The sequence below is a fragment of the Phyllostomus discolor genome, chromosome 10 (genome assembly GCF_004126475.2).
Source record: "Phyllostomus discolor isolate MPI-MPIP mPhyDis1 chromosome 10, mPhyDis1.pri.v3, whole genome shotgun sequence".
In the NCBI taxonomy this organism is placed as follows: Eukaryota; Metazoa; Chordata; class Mammalia; order Chiroptera; family Phyllostomidae; genus Phyllostomus; species Phyllostomus discolor.
Genome location: NC_040912.2, coordinates 3,171,838 through 3,188,052, shown reverse-complemented (window position 1 = coordinate 3,188,052; position 16,215 = coordinate 3,171,838). Strand labels below are relative to the sequence as shown.

The following is a 16,215-nucleotide window of genomic DNA, read 5'->3' as shown; positions in this document are numbered from 1 at the left end:
CAGCTGTTTCTTTTCTAACAGAAGACGCATTCACGGGTTTGAAGTTCAGGGCCAGAATGGGAGGGAGGGGGGGGGGGGGGGCAAAACTGTGTGTTTGGGAAGGTGGAAACAGATGGAAAAGGTGCAGCAGTGTGTCCTTGGGGTTCCGGATGCGGACTTTTAAGACACTTGCTGCTTGGTTGCCCCACGAGGTGGTTCTTCAGCTTTTGAAACATCAGCTGTGAGCGTCCAGCCTATGGACCGGGGTGGCTATGAATGCAGGACAACACGAAATTTTAATTTACCAAAAACCCTTTTTATGTCGCTCATCAGTTTTCGTTAGTGTGTATTTAATGTGTGGCCCAGAGACACCACACGTTTGGGCACAAGCATTTTGACCCCGTGTTAGGATTTATTGTTAAACTCCTTTAAAGTGACCCATTGCACAAGCCACAGTGGCTGCTGCCTGGACTCTGCAGGGTCCTCGGTCCCCTGGCTCGCCAGGGGTCACCCATAGTCCCCTGAGGCAGGTGCCCCACCCCGCCCCCACTGCTGTCTTCCCACTGTCGACACTGCAGGAGTCTCGTTCATGTTTCTTCCTGTTTTCGTTCTGGTAGTTTCCTCATTTTTATTCCTACTCTGCCTTCTTACCAGGTTTGAGGAGGAAGAAGAGATGAATGTGATCATGTACAAACAATGTCCTTTTTATTCCTGAAATCGGTGGGTGGTTGCCGGGCCTGGCTACTGGGGATTTAATGTATACAAATCCTTGAGGATTTGGTGGTGTTTTTTGTTTTTGTTTTTTTTTTTTGCACGCGTTTTCAAGCATTTTTTATTACACCAATAGAGAGTTGCATTCTGCTTAAAAACCCCAGAGGCAGTTGTCAAAGATGAACCAAGAGGAAGGAGGGGGAGAGAGGAAGGAAGACACGGGGGGCTCAGGGATAACTTGCCCCCAAACGCTTGGGCTTTCTCAAAAGCGGCAAATGGCACGTGGTGGGCCGGTCCATTCCTCGAGTCTTGCCGGTTTAAAGGAATTTACAACGGTCCCTGCCAAAACAGGTTCTTTGTGTGGAGCCCCAAGCGTTAGTTTGGGGGCAGTCTGCATCTGTGACCAGCGCCTTTGCCTGCTGGCATTTATGGAGTTCTCTGGAGTTGAATCAAGTCGCAGTGAGAGGCAGTAGCTGGAGGGAAAAGCAAGAAATCCTTGAAAATGTCCCCAGATTAACCAGTTCGTGTCAGAATGCCTGTTTGCTTCTGTGACCCGAAACACTTTCTGATGTGGCCTTTCGGGTATGTGACAGCTCAAACGGGGTAGCCTCTCTTGATCTTTGCTCCTGGGGGATGTCCGGAGGTCTGACCGGTCCCCGCAGGTGCGCGCTTCCCGGCCCAGAGTCGGGCAGCATGCAGACTTGGGTGCAAGGAGCTGCTTTGTCTCTCCTCCTCCTCCCTGGGCCTGAAATCTAGGGCTCAGGTAGTTCGGAGTTTGTTTGTAAAACTGAGAAAGATAATTACAGTAACAGTTGACAAACACTCTCATTATTTAAGAAATCGGGCATTAACTTCTTTTTTTTTAAAGATTTTATTTATTTTTAGAGAGGGAAGGGAGGGAGAAAGAGAGAGAGAGAAACATCAACGTGCGGTTGCTGGGGGTCATGGCCTGCAACCCAGGCATGTACCCTTGGCTGGGAATCGAACCTGTGACACTGGTTCGCAGCCCGAGCTCAATCCACTGAGCTACGCCAGCCAGAGCAGGCATTAACTTCTAAATGCATAATGTGCTTTTGAATTGGTCCCTGAGTATAGATGAAGCTTTAAAAAAATGCCATTTCTTCCCCCCACCTCCAACGTAGAGTGAGGCGCAAACTGACTACCAGTGTAAAAGGACTTCTGTGGAGTGGGACGGTTGACCCTTGACCTGCCGTGTGTTTCGGGGATGACGGGTGTCCATCTAGTCCCGGCACCCTTGGCAGGGAGCCTGCACAAAGAAGGCCACTGCATCAGACCCGGAGCTAAGCCTCTGGAAAGGAAGTCGAGGGGACCAAGTGCCTGTGTCACCTGCGGTCGGCCTGCAGCCGGGGTCTCCCCCTCACGCCGGTTTTGGGGCTGCCAACAGCCCCAGGAACCCTCTGACCGGCCGTTGTCCTGGTTGCAAGGTCGAGACCTTCCTCTGGCCCCTCTGGCTGTGGTCCTCTGGTGGTTCGGAGTCCCGGGCCAGCGCTCGATCCCCGGGCGTCTATCTCAGGGGCACACCAGCAGCCTGTGGGGCGCCTGCCAGCTGCACAGGCTCCGCTCCAAAGAAGGACAGGCACTCAGTCCAGCGAGAACCTCGTCAGCCACCACGCGGACCGAGGCATGCTGGGTGTTTCTCTTTCGAGCACAGTTTCGGCGATATATTTCCTAAAACCCTTAGGTCCCATGAGAAAAGGCCGGGACTTGGAACCTTACACCTACTTGGCTAAATTCCCTCTAAATACAGACCAGCAGTTTCATGCTGGGACTCCGGTCGCGGGAGGGAGGCGAAGAAAGACCTCGGATTTCTAGAAAGTTTTATTGCAGTTGCTTCTGAATAGTTTCGTTTTTCTTTTTGGGGGGACCTGGAAGTCAAAGCCCACGTTTCTGTAAGTAATTTGCATGCTATTACTCTCCTGAGGCTGAATTCTTGGGGCTGGGAGGTCTTTTGTTGCATGTACTCCGTGATTTTAACTTTTGCTAGAAATGATTTAGACTCGATTTGAAAGAGTGCTTCCCCACTGAGACGAGGCAGAAACTCTGAAATGGAATCAAAGAACAAATTACCATGACTCACGCCATAAAGCTTCCCATTAGATGTTTTTTTAATCCTTCCCCAAGGATATGCGGATTGCTTTTTAGAGAGCAAGGAAGGGGGGGATAGAGAGAGAGAGAGACATCACTTGGTTACCTCCCGAACATGCCCCTCCTTGGGATCGAACCCACGGCCCTGTCTGTGCAGGGGGTGTCACTCCGACAACCAACCGAGCTACCTGGCCAGGGCTTTTTTTTTTTCTTTTTCTTTTCTCTTTTGTTTAATTCAAGCTTCCTACTAGCTTTGCATTAAGCCCAGTTATGACAATTCTAATATCATGGCAAACAATACTAGTGTGCGTTATTCCTGTGTTTTGATGCCAAGGACCTACGGGGAAAAAGAAAGAGCAAAGCAATTTTTCATTGACAACTGTCTTTATTTGTCAGCATATTTACTTACAGGCAGTCCAAGAGCTCCTCAATGACAAAGAGAATGAGCTGTTAGCGTCGACCTAAACCAGAGGAAAATGAAGTTACTTACGTGTTTCCCTCCAGGCATCAATTAGAGAGGGTTCCATGAAAAGGAGGCGGCTTCGGCCCTGGCTGGTGTGTGGCTCAGTGGACTGAGCACCGGCCTGCAACCCAAAAAGTCACCAGTTAGATTCCCAGTCAGGGCACAGGCCTGGGTTGCCGGCCAGGTGCCCAGTTGGGGGCCTGTGACAGGCAGCCAATCATTGCTTCTCTCCTTCCATTTCTCCCACCCTTCCCAGAGCGGGGGGAAAAAAAGAGGATCCTGTTTTGACCAGTGTTTCTTAACGAGCAAACTTGCACATCAGAGCTAGGAAGGAGGGTGGTGGTATTGCCTTGCAGAGTTCAGCAACGCTCCAGCTTCTCCGGCCCCAGGGGTCCTTTCCAGATGCCCTCATGACACCCTCATATGGAGCCGCCCAAGAGAGCAAGAACTGGGTGTCAAGCGTCAGGGCCACGGGACCTTGTGTCCTGTTACCGGCAGAGTCATTTGCAGGATCTTGGCGGCCGCGAGCCACACGCCCCTGACTCAGCTCTCTCCGCTGCTGGCGCTGAGTTCTCATTCGCATGCTTTGCAGTTCATCCGAAAGCACGCTGGAGAGAGCATCTACTTACATCCCAACATTTCCTTCCGGGGCTCCGCAGAGCCCACTCTGAGTTGTTGTTTCTGTGCTTTGGGGCGCGGTGGTGTGCTGAGTCACCTCGTTAGTGGGTAGCAAGGCCAGTAATTTGGAGACTTCGTCAGCTGCCCTGCTCTGGCGTCAGGGCTGGTGGTGAGGATTTCCCAGCTGGTCCGCGACTCGGTGAACTCGGACTCAGCCTCCGGGTGAGACTGAAGCGCAGTCCTGACATTCCCGAAGGGGAAGCTAAGGCTCACGGACTCTAAACCGGAGATCCGGAGAGCAACCCCGCCTTAGTCACCACGCCCAAAATAGAAGCGGCTTGGGATGGTGATCCTCTGACGGAGCACAGGCGAACTTGACTCCTCACCACACAGCAGCGCGGGGGGAGTGAAGGACAAAGGGATGACGAAATGGAAAGCTTTTCTAGAAGAATGGTTTCAAAATGTCACAGGACACCAGCCAGTAGCCTTGATTTTATGGTGCTACTTTTTTTTGGGTCACTTTAAATCTTTCCCTTAGGAATGCCTGTGAGGTATCTTTATAATTGGAAGTCAGTGATATCCGTATCTAAAGTGCTTCCATGGTATCTTCTCTGGAACAATCAGGGACCTTTGTGTTCTTGCTCATTTTTTTAAATTCTTTTTTTGCATTTTTTTTATTGTTGTTCAAGTACAGTAGTTGTCTCCATTTTCTTGGTAATTAACATTTCAGGATAACACCCTTTTTAAATTTTTAACTTTCAAAAAAAACCACAACAGGTCCATGATTTACCGAACACACTGAATTTTTTGTTGAGTATCTCGGGGACATGTGTTTTCCAAGTACTAGTATGTCTCAGGTATTAGCGGGAAATTGCTGGGGTTTCATGTTTTTATTTTACTTTTTTATTTTATTTTTTTAATGGGTTTTGATTTTTTAGAGTGCAGTTCTCTGGGTGTTCACATGTTTTTGTTTTTTCTTGTCTACACTTGGCTCCTCCTGACTCGGTTTCTCTCCACTCCGGAGCAGGCCGCTCCAGGACGTGTTTTAAATGTTCACGGGAAGTACAGAGGCGCTGCCGGCATCAGGCCCAAAGTCCTGGGCCTCCGGCCGTCCAGATGCCCCAGGAGCACTGCTACCCTCAGCTTTGTTTCTGTCAGTGAGCTTGTTGTTAACCGCCTTGACTTCTTTGAAAAATAGTGAGATTAAAACCCCAAACAAAGTATTTTAGGTGTCCCGCCCGAACGGAAGCCACTGGCTTCTCAACTCAGCGGCGCGGGCACGGAAGACTAGGACGGGCTCCACCCCTGCGGGGGGCGTTCACCCCTCCCTGGGGAAGCCAGAGGCGGAGGCGGACCGCCGCTCTGAGGTTCCCACACGCCCTGGTAGGAGGGGGGACGGGGTCCGGCACGCGCACGCAGGAAAGGCAGGTGGATTCCGGGGGGGGGGGGGGGGCTGGAGCAGAGCGGTGAGCGAGGGCGAGGGAGGGCTGGGGAGGAGACGGGACACCCAGGGGGAGGCGCGGCACATCTGCCGCCGTCTAAAGGTCACTTTCCTCATTTGCGCAAAGGATGAAGCTCGGCTGGAGCTCTGACAGCAATGGCAATTCGCCTTCCTGGGGCCGCCTTTCACAGAATTAATTCAAAGGCCGCAGGGTCTCTGTCTGCTGGAGAGGCACCTTAAAATAGACCTGTGAGTCCATCCGGGCTTTTCAGCGTTGCTTGAACGTGGGCTGTCATTAGGGGCTATTACCTTAAATGTAAACCTCAATTTAAAATCGATTTATGATGTGGGTGGCATCGGTCTAGGGAAACCGGGGGTGGGGGACGCCAGAAACCCTGGAGTCTGGCTTCCAGTGGCCGCAGGTTCCTCTCCGTTCCGTCTCAGCCTGCCTGGACTTTGCCTGGAGGCCCCACAGCCAGCCTGCAGTGGCCTGAGAACACATTCAAGGTGGAGACTCGTGCACCACATTGGGGCACGACATGGAAAATCCCAGCCCTGGAGGGAAGCCTCATGTGATTCAAATGGACCCCAGTAATATTCTCGTCTGCTCTCATGGCCCCAGGCGGATGACCTTGATTTTATCTTTCCAGATGGTTAGGCATGGTCTTCTTGCTCGATGGATTTGAGTTATCTAGCCAGAATATGAACAATGTGGTATAAGGGACATATTTTAACCCCTGGCTGGTGGCTCAGTTGGTTGGAGTGTCATTTCCGTACACCAGAACGTTGTGGATTCCATCCCGGGGCGGGTCATGTACAGGAGGCAACCAATCGATGTTTCTCTCTCACATCAATATTTCTCTCTCTCTCTCTCCAAAAAAAAAAAAAAAACCCTATTTTTCTTAAGGGGAAATACTTAAAATCAATGACAACATGAAAAGGTGGCAGGGAAAATATAGGCAGAATGGAGACATCGGGGAGGAGGGAAGAGTGTGCAGATAAGCAGGGTGTACAAAGCACGGCACAACTGTTCAAGCAAAGCGAGAACAATAGGAACCAAGTCGTCCCCAAACGGAACTGTTTTCTTCTGGGCGAGCGAATCTTTTCCAGGCCTTCAGCTGGAAGTGGGATATGTGGGCACTCCCCACGGGTCCTCGTTCTTGGGGCGCAAGCTCCCCAGGCCGGCCCCAGGGGTGACCGCTGTTTTCTTCCAGGGACGATGAACCGCCCCTCTCCAGATGCTGGCTCTCACGACGTTGCTGGAGAGAGAAAGCTGTACGTCGTGGATTCCATAAATGACCTGCACAAGCTAAACCTCTGCCCTGCCGAATCCCAGCACCTGTTCCGTACGTGCGCCCTCCCGGGCTGAGGGCCGGCCCTGCCGCGGGGCCGCCTGGGACCAGCAGAGGCTCCTCCTCCGGGGGTGCGGGCGTGGGGAGGGCCGGTGGGCCTTGGAGACAGCTCCGCGCCAAGGTGCCCTGGTTATCAGGGTGCGGGACTTCTGGGCTCCTAAGTAAGATCCGAACCCTTGCCGTCCAGGCTCTGAGAAGTCCCTGCGGAGTTTCCCTCCCTGGAAAGGTGGGGGAGGGGCTCTCGGGCCTCGTAGCGTCCACAGCCAGGTCACCGCGGGAGCCCCCTTTCCTAGAGCGAACTGCTGAGAAAGTGTTCCACACACTTATCTCGTGTTTAAAGAAAAATCGTCAAACAGTTGTTGGTCAAAAAAGTCCACTTCAATTTCCAACAAGTGACAAATTGCCCCAATGAGAGAGCTAGGAAAAAAAAAAGGCGGGGCTTGGGGGAGAGCAAAACAAGAAAATCTGCTGAACGCTGACTGCGTATCTCACCCCACACATTGTGGACGATGCCCCATCTTTTCCAGCTTAAACGCCCACATTCACGCACAGGTGCTGGCGGCACTCTCGACCCTTGTTTCACGGGCGCTCTAAACTCGTGTGGTGCCGATTTTGTGTTTCTCCTATTCTCTTCCTGAATCTTGCTTTTCTTTTTATTTTAAAGTGTGAAGTTTTTTTAACCTGTTTTACTTGCAGCGGTCAGTCTCAGTGAAAGTAGGATTTCGGGCGCCAGCTGATGGGGCTGCTCTGATTTAGAAGCAAAGGCTATCTGCGTGGGGGGGGGGATGTAGGGTGTGTGGGATTCGAGCCCCCCCCCTCCCCCAGCACAGCCGGTGGGACTGAGGCAAAGTAGGAGAGAATAAAAGCCAAGTCAAGCCTCTCCGGTGCCCCGAGTTCCCATTCTTCTTCGTATTCAGTTTAATTTGGGGGGCTACGGGGCAGGCCTTCCAAGTGATGATGACGTGCAGACCACTGATGGTTTGGGCTGGAGCTGCTGGTTTTATACGCACGGCTGCACACCCAGTTCAAGGGCAAAGCGTTTGAAAGACCCTTGTTTCCAGAGCGTGTCCGTCCTGAAGACTCCTTTAAGAAACCAAGATCCATCAGGGCCACGTTTTGTTCATCTGGGCCCAGGCTCAGCGATGTCCCCTGCAGTGACGGCCGTTTCCCGGGGCGAGGGGGGGGGAGAGCCCAGCACTGGGGGTCCCGCAGCCCTCTGCCTTTCCTCCCGGGTCACGCTGGGAAGAGGGCAACAGAGTCTCCACTCCGAACCTTTAACTTCTTTATCCCCTCCACCCCAACAACAACAACAAAAAATCCACGTTCTGCCACGCTCAGCGTTACCACGATCTTCAAAGAAGTTCCCAAACTGGGGTGAGGAGCTGGCTGGGCCCTGCTGGTCCTTTGAATACTGACGCGGGGGGACGCAAAGAATTCCCTTCCCACAGGGGGCGCTGCGCGCAAGGTCAGGCCGGGAACCCCGCTTCGCGGCGTGATCAGAGGGAACGGACCCCCGGGACTGTCCGGCTCCGCTCCGGCTGGGCGCTTCGTGACCAGGCTGTCTGTGTTTCTGTTAGTGCCCACGGAGAAGGTCCCAGGGGGCGGCGCCGCCTCGGGAAGCGGGAGCTACGGCCTGTTTTTCCTGGGGCTCATCGTCGTGCTGATCCTCAGCCTGGCGCTCGTCTCCTTCGTCATATTTCTAATAAGTGAGTACCGCGGGCGGGGAGGGGGGGTTCCCGCTGCTTGCAGGCGCTAGCTTCGCGGCTGATGTTTCGTTTTGCTCAGCAAAGGCCCCGAGGGCGTCCCCAGTGCCGGGAGTTCACAAGGACGGACGTTAAATATTGCTACAACGCTTGAATTTCTCCCTGGGAGCCTCTAGCTGTCAAGTGGTAGGCAGTTTGTTCTGCAAATTCTAGGTTTCCTTAATCCCACGCATAGGCGTAGATTTCCCCGTGAATGCAGGTCTGTGACATATAGTCATGGTCGGTTTCCAACTCCTTCGTGCGGATTACTCTTCTGAAATGTTGTGCCAGCGTCAGGGGGTGCTTCACACGCCCTGCCCGGGCGGCCCAGTCAGCTGGAGCCATGGTTGTGTCTGGACCCACAGTCAGGGCACATGCAGGGGACAACCAGGGGGTGTGTAACTTAGTGGAACAACAAACTGATCTCTCTTTCCTTTCCTCTCTAAAATCAATCAATAAAAAAATTAAAAACCAAACCAAAACAATGCTTCATCCTGCCGTGCCCGCCTTGGGTAATGACGAGTTAATACCCAGTTAAACTTTGGGGACATTTTGGCCACGCCTACTGGCCCGGCAGCAACCCGAAGGAGGGTCTTGCTTCGCCGGGATGGTGAGCAGTGAGATGACGGAGGAGGAGGGTGACGAAGAGACGCTGTGTGTCGGGTGCTCGCTCTGTCCCGGGCACCGGGCTGAGTGCTTGATGCCGGTTTGCCCAGTGCTGACACTCAGGCTTACAGAGGTTCGTGAGCGTGCCCAGGGCGCACAGCTAGCAAGTGCTGGATGGGGCTCACAGACATCAGGGGCTGGGCACTTGAGTAGCATTATTCTGTCCCTCTGGTGTGAAGAGGGTTTATCGTACATTTGCTTCTAGTGTTTTCTGTTGAGGGCAAAGCTGTACTAAGAAACAGAAAGAAGACTTGAATAAACAAGTATCTTTTTATTGGACAATTACTCTGTGCCAGATGCATCAGTTCATTAACTTAAATTCTTTCTCTACCCCTCAAGGTAGTGCCTAGTATTTCAGATTTTACTGACGAAGGACCATGTTCCAGAGAGTTCAACTCTGCACATTTTCCCAGCAGAACTGGGGTTCGGGCCTGGGCCCGTGTGACTCCAGGCGCACTACGCTGCCCAAGGTCGCACAGGCTGGCACGGAGAGGCTGTGAGACTAAGTCACTTGATGGGTGATCTAACCCTTAGCAGACCTCTCCCGGACCTGCTGGCTGCATGGACTGTCGGAGCGGGGGTTCGCCAAAGGGGGCTTTTCAGGGCTCAGGCTGTGACCAAATGCGGGTCCGGCCATGCTCACGAGACAGGTGCTGGTGGGAAGGAAAATGGTTTATTCAAGTGCCGGTCACCTGAGAACAGGGGGGACTCTTGTCCCAAAGCCTATCTCCATGACTCAGGGCAGGCAGAGGTGGTTATGGGGGTGAGAGGGGAACAGAACCAGGAGATGGAGGCAGGGGGTGAAAAGTTCTCTACGTGCAGACGAGCACAGTCAAGAACATCGAAACTGGTCAAGGGATGGTCTGGGGTGTGTCATCCTGGTTTTATGGTGGAAGGTCAGCAAATCTCCCAGAGCTGGGGCGCCTGAAGGTCAAAGTCTGTATCTTTGAAAGATAGTTCCCAGGGTTTTATACAAACATGCTGTGTATCTAGCAGCTGCATATTAGTCAGAGTCCCCACTTACAGAAACAGTGTCACAAGAACGGTGGGGCGGGTTCCCATCTCCCGCGGGTGCAATTCCCCAAGGTTACAAGCTGAGCACCTGCCTACCCAGGGCTCTGACGCTGGCAACCAATGTAACATTTCTGCTTTCCATTTTGAAGTTCAGACTGGAAACAAGATGGACCACATGCTGCGGAGACTGGCGGCTGAGGGAAAGGACATAGATGATCTCAAGAAACTCAACGGCATGATTGTAAAGCGGCTCAACCAGCTGCACTCGCGACAGAACTGAAGAGAGGATCTTCCAAGAGCACCTGCTAGCTCCATGCTTCTGCCGGGCTGGGCGTGCGCGGGGCTGGGAGCCCGGCTTCTCTGCCGAGGGTGGATTATCTGGACAGGAGGCCCGCCCTGGGGCCAGCTTCCTGCCGCAGGGATGTGAGCAACTCCGCGGCCGGCGAAGGGGTGCATAGTGGCCACAGGGGCTCATTTTATGGCCAGGCCCTGCAGCTTTAATGGGGTGAGGTGGGTGGCTGGCATGAAGGGCAACCAATAAGAAGCAAGAGAGTTCAGCCCTATAACGCAATGTCCTGACAGTGGTGCTCTGTCACCAGAACAAGGTCACTGTCCCAGCAAGGTGTGGGGTGCCTCCCGCACCTTCCTAAACTCCCACAGGGAAGGACAGCATTTGTGGTCCAGGGAACCAGAGGACAGGCAATCTTTTTAATAAAAGACATTCTGCTCAGGTGGTTAAACGTGGACTCTTATTTCCCCAGGGACAGGCGACGGGCGGACGGCAGGGCTGGTTTCGTCCTGGTATTTGCTGGTAGTCATGTGTGTATGGTGGGGAAGGGGGGGTCAAAGGAGAGACCCAGTTTATTCCACCAGCGTTTATGGAGCTTTCTGCACACTGCCCACTGTAGAGAGGCTTACACGCCAGTGGGGGACAGAGGAGAGGTATCATTGTATGTAAACATAGAAGCTTTGTTGGCTTGGTTTCTCACACACAAAAAACATCCTTCAGTCCCCCGCCGATCCACTTGGAAGAAATCCGGTCCGTCTATGTCCAGACTGCACTGCAGCAGGAAGTGGTGCATCTGGAATACTTGGAACCCGCCTGGTGCTGGCACAAGAGATGAGGCACACGGTTTGTAAGATGCAGTGTGGTAAAAAATGAGCTTTAAAGGCTCTGTAACACTAAATAGTTAACGAAATAAACACAAGATGTTTTACCTATTTCTACACTCAAAAACACTTGCCCTGCATGCTCCTGGGCTTAAAATGGACAGCTAACACACAGAATACTTTGAAAATCTGAAATGTGGATTTACCGGAAAATTCTTAGTGGCCTGTTGTGGGGACGTGGGAGAGGAATCCTCAAGGTTCGCTGTGACTTTGCTTCAGAAACCAGAAATGAGGAAGACCCGATTTCCCTCCTAGAATCTGTTGGTGCTTGTAACGTGTTTTGAAACATCTTTCTACCTGCACGGTAGATGCATTTTGTGCTCAGGGAAAAATGATTCTTATTCCAAGGAATGCGCGGTTCTTACAGCACCAAGTTGTGTCCGACCCACCCTTCACCCCGCTTTGGGGATCCACCCCCCAGGACCCGCCCTGTGTGGCCGGCGGGGCCCAGGCCCGGAGAACTCCCGCTGGCACGGCCCAGGCATTTGCACCCACGGAGAACAGCTTCCGTGGACCCAGTTTTCAAATACTGGCTGGCTGCATGTCACCCTTTTTTTTTTTTTTTTTTTTTTGTGGAGAAGGGAGGAACGCTGGCGTGCATGTCACCTGGACTGGGTGAAAATACTGTGCCACGATAGCCCGTTTTGGTTGCTCAAAAAGATCGTTTCCTTGCAAACAGATCGCTCTGTGTCAGGGTGTCTAAACTAATTTTCTGCCAGCTTAAAGGGATGGCTCCATTTAAACTCAGCAGAGGATGGGCAGAGGGGAAGTGTCTTCAGAGGAGACTGCTGATCTACATTCTCCGTGAGTGCGTTTGCCCGACAGCAGCTGGGACACGGAGAGAGAGTGTCAGGACCAACAGCCAGCCTTCCACGGGGTCAGCAGGTGCATTTTTAAAAAATTTAATTTGTTTTTAGAGAGAGAGGAAGGGAGGGGGAGAGGGGGAAACATCGATGTGAAAAAGACGTATTGACCGGTTGCCTCTCATATGTGCCCCGACCGGGGACTGAACCCACAACCGGTGACTTTTTGCTTTGCGGGACGATGCCCACTCACAGAGCCACATCGGTCATGGCAGGAAGTGCATTTTTTTAAAAAGAGGAAACATGAAAACAAGCTTTATCAGCATCCCTGTGTTCACCCACTCTCATTGGAGGAAGGCAAAGGCTTCTCAGTTAACATTTTTAGGGAAAACCTGATTGGAAGGCAAGTCTAGTTTCTGCGAAGAGGGAAAGGATTCTTGGAAAACGAAACAGCAACGCAGAAGGGAGTCAATTCCGAGTGACGAGTGGGTGTTGAGCCACGGGCGCGGGGCCCAGCGGTGAGCGCTGACACTCCGGAACATTCCGGAGGAGACGGAGACGCGGTCCCGGCTCCACCCGGTGAAGGAGACGTGGGCGGTGAGAGACAGTCATGGCCTGCGGACCCCACTCTCAGCGAGGCTGACGCCACGGGCGGGAATGCGGGTGGGGACCCGTGGTTTTCAGGAACCACGGTGAGTCGGGGGCTGTTCGGTGGGGTGGCTGCGCGGAGAGTGGGTTCGGAGCGAACTTGCCTGCGGATTCCGGTTCCAGGCAGGCGTCCCCATGTGGCCGTGACCTCTCCCGATGACCCCCCTGAACCCGGCTTACTCCCCAGTTCTGGGAGCTGGTCAACGTTTCCGGGGGGCGTTGGGGGCTGTTCTGACAGCAGAACACGGGAGAGAAAACCTGCAGGGGGCAGACAGGCGGCTGGAAACACAGCCGGTGGTTTAACCTGCGCTTCTTGCGCGCTGGCAGCCTTTTGGTCCCCAGGGCGCACGGGGACGACCCTACGATGATGATGACCGCAAAGGTCGCCACCGGCAGACTGCAGGAGACTTCCACTCCGCATCCGCCCTGCCCCCACCCCAGCAAACTTCTTTCACGTTGTTCCGTGGGCCTTGACTTCCGAATGACTGTGAGTCCGCCGAGGGGCACTCAGAAACGAGCTCTTACAGACGCGGACGCAGCAATGACGCAAAAGACGCCAGGCAGCTCGGAGGCGCCCCCTAGGACCGGCTTTGGAACCCCTGTTCCGTGCAGATGACGGAAAACCCCGGTTCCCGCCGGATGGCTTGTCACAAAGGGGACTGTCTTCGCTGTTGCCCCGCCCACTGGAGCCGAACGCTTTACTCCCAGCCCCGGATTTTGCCTTGTGATTGCGTGCGCGTGCGTGTGCCTGGGGGCTTCGAGGGGCTCCTCGGGGCGCAGCGCCTGGCTCAGCGGCGTGACTCTGCGGGGCCGAGCCGAGCCAGGCGGAGTTTGCAGGCCGTGGCTTCCGACGGCACGTAGGGCTCAGTGGCTCTCGCTGACAGGAGAGGGGGGACACCTGGTGGCAGCTGGCGGCTTCAGGGGACGGAGGCCCGTGCACAGGAAGGAAGGAGGGAGGCGAGGGTCACTGCGGGGCAGCAGCAGCAGCAGCAGCAGCAGCAGCGTGTGATGCAGGAAGGAGGGGAAACGGCTGCTTCCAGCCCAGCTGGCTGCCGCGTCCTGTCCGGGGAAGGGGGCTTCAAGGCTAGACGCTTCTCTAGACGGTGGTGAGCCCCATGGGGTGGGGGGCGTGCAGACGGCTTTCCCGGGACGGCTGGCCAACCTGCTGTCTGGCCAGGGAGGAGCCTTTCCTCCCAGGAAGTTTCCCCCCCCCCGGCTCTGACCTTCTGGGCCACCACGCTGGGCACCGAACCGGCCTTATAGCCCGGCTTCCATTGCGTGTCACTCTCGTCTCCCCACTTCGGGGTGAGCTCCGTGAGGGAAGCACGTCCTCCCGGTGAGAAGACACTGGGGACTGACACGTTCCTGTCACCCACACGGGCAGACACGTCCCGACAGAGGCCACACCGCACGGATGCCTGGGGCAGGCGGACCTTCCTGGCGGTGGATGGAGAGACCCCTCGCAGGGCTCACCAGCTTGCCCGCCCTCGAGGTGGGCTGCATAGAAGTCAGACTGCCAGGGCTTTTAAGGTTCGAGCTTGGCAAATGAAAACCCCTGCCATGAAGCCGAAAGATGCTTCTGCCACTTTGGTCAAGGCCCAGGGAGTTGGAAAAGGGCTTGTGGCAAGTTCAAGTGCTGCAGGCGCCCGGAGCCTCGCCCTCGGCTTCCTCAACAGCCTCCCCGAGATCCTCGTCCCCAGGGACAGGGGCCCGAGGGACAACAGGGTCTTTTCCAGCACCGCCCCCCACCCCATGGGCCCCCGGAAGCTTCTCTTCACGTTGGTAATGAGTCTCTCTCTCTCGAGACAAAGCCAGTGTGCGGTTTACGAAGCAATGGGCGCTGACCCAGTGTCAAAGGAGGGTTTATCAAACCCCCCAGCCTCGGGCGTCCCGATAAGCAGCAGATCCCCCTTTTCCTTGTTGAGTATGAAAGAAAGGAAATCTCCCCAAAGCAGGGGGCTCACCACAGACCCCTAGGACACTCCACTCAGCGGCCGGAGCCTCCTTGCCCCAGAGCCGCTGCGGCGACTGTCCCCTGGGGGAAGGCCACAAAGGACCCCGTTCCAGATCCCCAGCGACCCCCGTGCAGCAGAGCCCTCCGGAACTCTCACCGCACCAGCACCCTTGCGTTTGCAGCCTCGCTCTCTCTGAACCCCTTCTGTTAGCTGCTCTTCACCCGCCTCCCTCCAGGTGTCAGAACCCCTGCCCGTCCCACCCCGCCTCTCCCTCCCGAGACCCAGGGAGCCCCTCACGACAGTTCGGCACCGACTCCTCACCTCCCGGCTCCTCGGGACGGTTTGCAGGAGGCTCCTGCAAAAGCTCCGGGTAAAGCTGATCTCCCGTGGCTTACAGCCGGGTCTCATTTCAAAGACAGAAACGATAAGGGCTGTGCAGGAGATGCAGTTGCAAGCCCTTGGGACGTCGTGGAGGCAGCGTCCTCACCACTGGCTGCTTCGGCCCGCCTGGCCGAGCCGTGGGCCCCCACCAGGGTGTGCCACAGCCGAGGGCAAAACCGCTGGCATTCACGCCTCGGCAGGGACTCTGGAATGTCGTGCGAACAGTGTGGCTTCTGTACATCCATCGGACATAGAATGAAAAAGAAAATGGCCCCTGTGTTCGGGAGTTATTGCCTGCCGTGCTTTTACTTGCTGCCTTTGCATTATTAATACCCGGGGCATTCTCGGCTCGACTCTCTGGAAGCGAAAGGAAATCACTTTGTCGCCGTTTCCTGCAGGGAGGGCGGCCGTGAGGGATCGGCAGCTGGCAAACCTCCGTCTTGGCCCACGGGGGTCATTCCCCAGTCGGTGACTTAGAAGCACCGGCCAGAGAAGCCCGACAAACGGCTCCGGAGAGAGAAACACGAGGTTGGAGATCCAACCATCGCTGGCTTGATAAAAGAGAGGGCTGTGAGCCCTGGCTGGCATAGCTCAGTGGATTGAGCGCGGGCTGCGAACCAAAGCGTCGCAGGTTCGATTCCCAGTCAGGGCACATGCCTGGGTTGCAGGCCACGGCCCCCAGCAACTGCACATTGATGTTTCTCTCTCTCTCTCTCTCCCTCCCTCCCCTCTCTAAAAATAAATAAATAAAATCTTTAAAAAAAAAGAGAGAGAGAGAGCTGCGGTTCAGACCACTCAACAACCCCGTCGTCCTGCCAGCCACGCTCAAGTCTCCGCTGTGAGTGGTCAGTGGGGGACAGACGAGCTCAGCGAGGGCAAGCCACCAGTCCTAGGCCTGTCGTTTCCTCGGTAACAGGTGCATCTGTCCCTGAAGTGAGCCCTGTCCATCGTGAAAGGCACCCCGCTCTCTCGTCCCCCTTGGCCAGAGGCCCTCCCGGGGAGGCCCGGGCACGCTGCCCTGGACGTGTGTCTGATGGGCCACTGGAGGTTTGCACGACGGGCCTCACACGCGCGTCCCCCCTCCCGTGGACATTTCACTCAAGGTCTGTGTGGTATGATCTCTCACTGCACTGGCGCTTTCCCCGTGGACAGACCAGGGCCTCTTC

At 54.8% G+C, this 16,215-nt stretch overlaps 1 protein-coding gene across 1 annotated transcript; it reads left to right on the top strand.

The window, feature by feature from the left end:
• The first annotated feature begins 2,188 nt into the window (after window positions 1–2,188).
• LSMEM1 (leucine rich single-pass membrane protein 1) lies at window positions 2,189–11,092 on the top strand. The gene is made up of 4 exons (XM_028525955.2): window positions 2,189–2,600; window positions 6,533–6,664; window positions 8,248–8,376; window positions 10,242–11,092. Exons 2-4 carry the CDS (start codon window positions 6,538–6,540, stop codon window positions 10,370–10,372), a joined length of 387 nt encoding a protein of 128 aa, XP_028381756.1. The 5' UTR covers window positions 2,189–2,600; window positions 6,533–6,537; the 3' UTR covers window positions 10,373–11,092.
• Window positions 11,093–16,215: the final 5,123 nt, after the last annotated feature.